This window comes from Corylus avellana, chromosome ca9 (genome assembly GCF_901000735.1).
Source record: "Corylus avellana chromosome ca9, CavTom2PMs-1.0".
Lineage (NCBI taxonomy): Eukaryota > Viridiplantae > Streptophyta > Magnoliopsida > Fagales > Betulaceae > Corylus > Corylus avellana.
In genome coordinates this window covers 8,083,477-8,086,865 of record NC_081549.1, presented here as the reverse complement: position 1 = coordinate 8,086,865, position 3,389 = coordinate 8,083,477, and the positions used below count along the sequence as shown (strand labels likewise).

Genomic DNA, 3,389 nt, shown 5'->3' with positions numbered 1-3,389 from the left:
ATAACATATACGAAGACTTATAAGTTTATAACATACATTGGAACTAAGTCTCTTGGTACTTAATTGTTGTATTACTATGAATTAGTATACTTATGACTTATGTCATATTATATATGTATAATTTGTTATTATATAATCATATAAATTATAATGATAATACATTAATACTTCAATTGTAGTTATAAGTAACACATTATTAAATCTAATGTGAATTACTTAATTTGATATTATATGAATCACATTATCATTGTACATTAATAATATGATTAACTTGAATAAAGTATTTGAATTGTCATTGAATCAAATGATTAAGTGTTAATCTTATACATTTATATTATTTATATGCATATATGTATAATTATAATTTATAGGGAAAATTACAGTTTACCCCCCCCAAAGTTGACAGCGTTTTTTAATTTGAACACCAAAGTTTCAATTTTTGCAATCTACCCCCCAAAGTTCCAAATTTTTGCAATTTGTCCAATTGTATCCAAAACTTCTCATATTGCCCCTAATTATTTATTATTTATTTTTTATAAAAAAAATTAAAAAAAAAAAAATTCGGGGTGGCTCTTTGGTCATCTGGCAAATTTGTTGTTGTTGTTGTTGTTTTTTTTTTTTTTTGTTAAATAAAAATAAAAATTAGGGGCAATATGGGAATTTTGGGATAATATTAGTTGAATTGAAAAAAAATTGGAACTTTGTGGGGGTGGATTGCAAAAATTGAAACTTTGGTGTTTGAATTGAAAAACGTTGTCAACTTTGGGGGGTAAACTGTAATTTTTCCTAATTTATAACATATATAGACTTATAAGTTTATAATATACATTGGAGCTAAGTCTCTAGATATTTAATTATTGAATTAGTATGAATTGATATACTTATGAGTTATGTCATATTATATATGTATAATTTGTTATTATATAATCAAATGATTTAATGATCAATTGATCTTGTGATATAATCATATAAATTATAGTAATAATATATTAATACTCAAATTGTGATTTAATTATCTAAAAAAAAAAATGTAATTTAATGATCAAGTGATTATGTTATATGTATAAATATTATTATAATTATAATTATAAAAATATATTATATAAAAAGGCGGTTAACGGTTACGGTTAGTGAACCCAATAACCTCTAACCGCTAACCGCTAGGCGGTTATAACGGTTATGCGGTTAGCGGTTAATACGGTTAAGCGGTTAGCGGTTAACGGTTGTAGCGGTTAGCGGGCGGTTTCTAACCGCCCGCATTGACACCCCTAGCTAACTCTTTGATATTTGGCATCTAGACTAGGGTTTTTGTTTCATCGCTAACTCTTTGATATTTGGCAGCTTTTGCTCAAGTCGCATCATGACAGATTGACAGGCTTTAAATGAGCTTTGCATTTGACTAGACAAAGAGTTCTCTGTGACTGGGCATTACATCCCAGTTGTGACCGACCACGTCCTGACCGGCTATAGGGGTGGCATTTTTAATATTACTCATTGCCACATGTCAGTTTATTATTGGATTGACGTAGACTTCCGTTAATTATTTTGATGGAAGTTGGACAGGAGCACTAACTCCATTTTAGCAATTCTCTTCCCACCATTTTCCACATAACTACTTAGAATACGAGCCATTCCCCACCATTTTCCACACAACTACTTAGAATATATGAGCCAAGATTCTGAAATCGATTAGAAGTAATGTGTGCGCACACAAACTCTTGTGGAATATTTAATTGAAATAAGAGGTAAATGATAGAGTCAAAGTTCGAACTCAAGACTTTTAGCTCTAATACCATTTTAAATCACCACTTGTTTCAAAAGCTTAAACTGAAAGGAAGAGGTAAATTTAATTATTTAATCAATACTTTAACACTTCCCTTCACATGTGAGCTCAAACTCTTTTTTTAATAAATATTTTAACACTCCTTTAAAAAAAAAATAATAAAAAAAATAAATACTTTAACACTCCCATTCATGTGTGAGTTCAAACTCTTTTTTAATAAGTAATGCCCAACACGTGAAATATTTAATTAAAATTATGGATAAATGACAGAGTCAGGGTTTGAACTCAAGACCTCTGACTTTGATACCATGTTAAATGGTAAATTTAATCATTTAATAAATATTTTAATAATTTCTCAAGCGTGGGCTTAAACTCCCTTTTATTATGTGAGAACCAACACATTAATTGAAACGAGAGGTGAATTAATGAAGTCAGGTTTCAAACTCATGATCTCCGGCTTTGATACCATGTTAAATCACATTTGTCCTAAAAATTTAAACTCATAGGAAGAAATGTATTTAATCATTTAATTACCACTTTAATACCGAACAAGTTTGGAGTCATGCCCCAGTGGAGGAAAAAGTCACTATCTTGGCCGAGAGACAAGACACCAATATACTAAACTCCAATATAAACTATAAAGTACTCAATACAAATTATAAACGCCTAGAAAAGGCATCAGGACTGATCCAATCCAAAGTTTCCCGTCTTTCTCTTCCACTTCACTAATAAACCTCATAGTCTTTCCTTCACTGTCTTCTAAAACTTCCAAAATTTTTCCCTCCTCACTTAATTTTATAGCAGCAGCATGAGCCTTTCCTCCGATTAACAGTGAGTGCAGCTGCTTGAAGCTGAGTGGAAGCTTTAACAGTGTATTCCCCACCCATGAATTTGATAGAATCCAGCTTGCAAAAAGCCCTTTTTTGGCATGCAAGGCAACCCAGAACTCCCCTCTTGAATTTCGTCTTACATTGTCTGGGAATCCTGGAAGCTCAGCAAAAACATCTACATTTCCAGCATTAGGACCATGAAGCCAAAGCCTAAGGATACGACAAGTAGTGGTTTCAGCTACAAGCACAAACGACGTGTCGTTGCTCAATGCTACTCCATTGGCAAAAGCAAGGCCTTTTAGTAAGACCGTTACTCCTTTGCTTGATTTATCATATTTGAGTAACCTGCCTGTCTTGTCTCCACTCAAGATTGATGCCATGAATTGCCTTCAAACCAAAATAACAACAAAAGTTTAAGACTTAAAACCCTTTTCTTAAAAGGTAAGAAATTTCTATTACACCCACAAGAAGGAAGTTTTTAATCTGTTTAGCACATTGAAATTTCAAATAAGATTTTGTCATATTGGATTCATAAGCTGCAGCACTAGCTTTTGTTGTTACTTCATCTTGTTTCGGTTGTGAGGACTGAGGTTTAACCTGTTTAGGCATTGGGATTTTTAGACTTCTATTTCGTACTTTTTCATTATATCTTACTTTTTCCTTTTTTTCAAGGGTTAAATACTAAATTAGTCCATAGGGTTTTATTACTTTTTTTTTTTTTTTTTTTCCTAGGGCTTCATTTTATCACAGGAGGTCCTTATGATTTTGATAATAGA

At 31.5% G+C, this 3,389-nt stretch overlaps 1 protein-coding gene across 1 annotated transcript in view; it reads right to left on the bottom strand.

Annotated features, from left to right (window-relative positions):
• Nucleotides 1-2,288: 2,288 nt before the first annotated feature.
• The window catches only part of LOC132191821 (protein STRICTOSIDINE SYNTHASE-LIKE 10), a 4,563-nt gene continuing 3,462 nt past the window's right edge, over nt 2,289-3,389 (bottom strand). Inside the window, exon 3 of the mRNA XM_059606931.1 lies at nt 2,289-3,000. Within this exon, the coding sequence (XP_059462914.1) occupies nt 2,430-3,000 (571 nt within the window). The 3' untranslated portion in view covers nt 2,289-2,429. The remainder of the gene's footprint in view (nt 3,001-3,389) is intronic.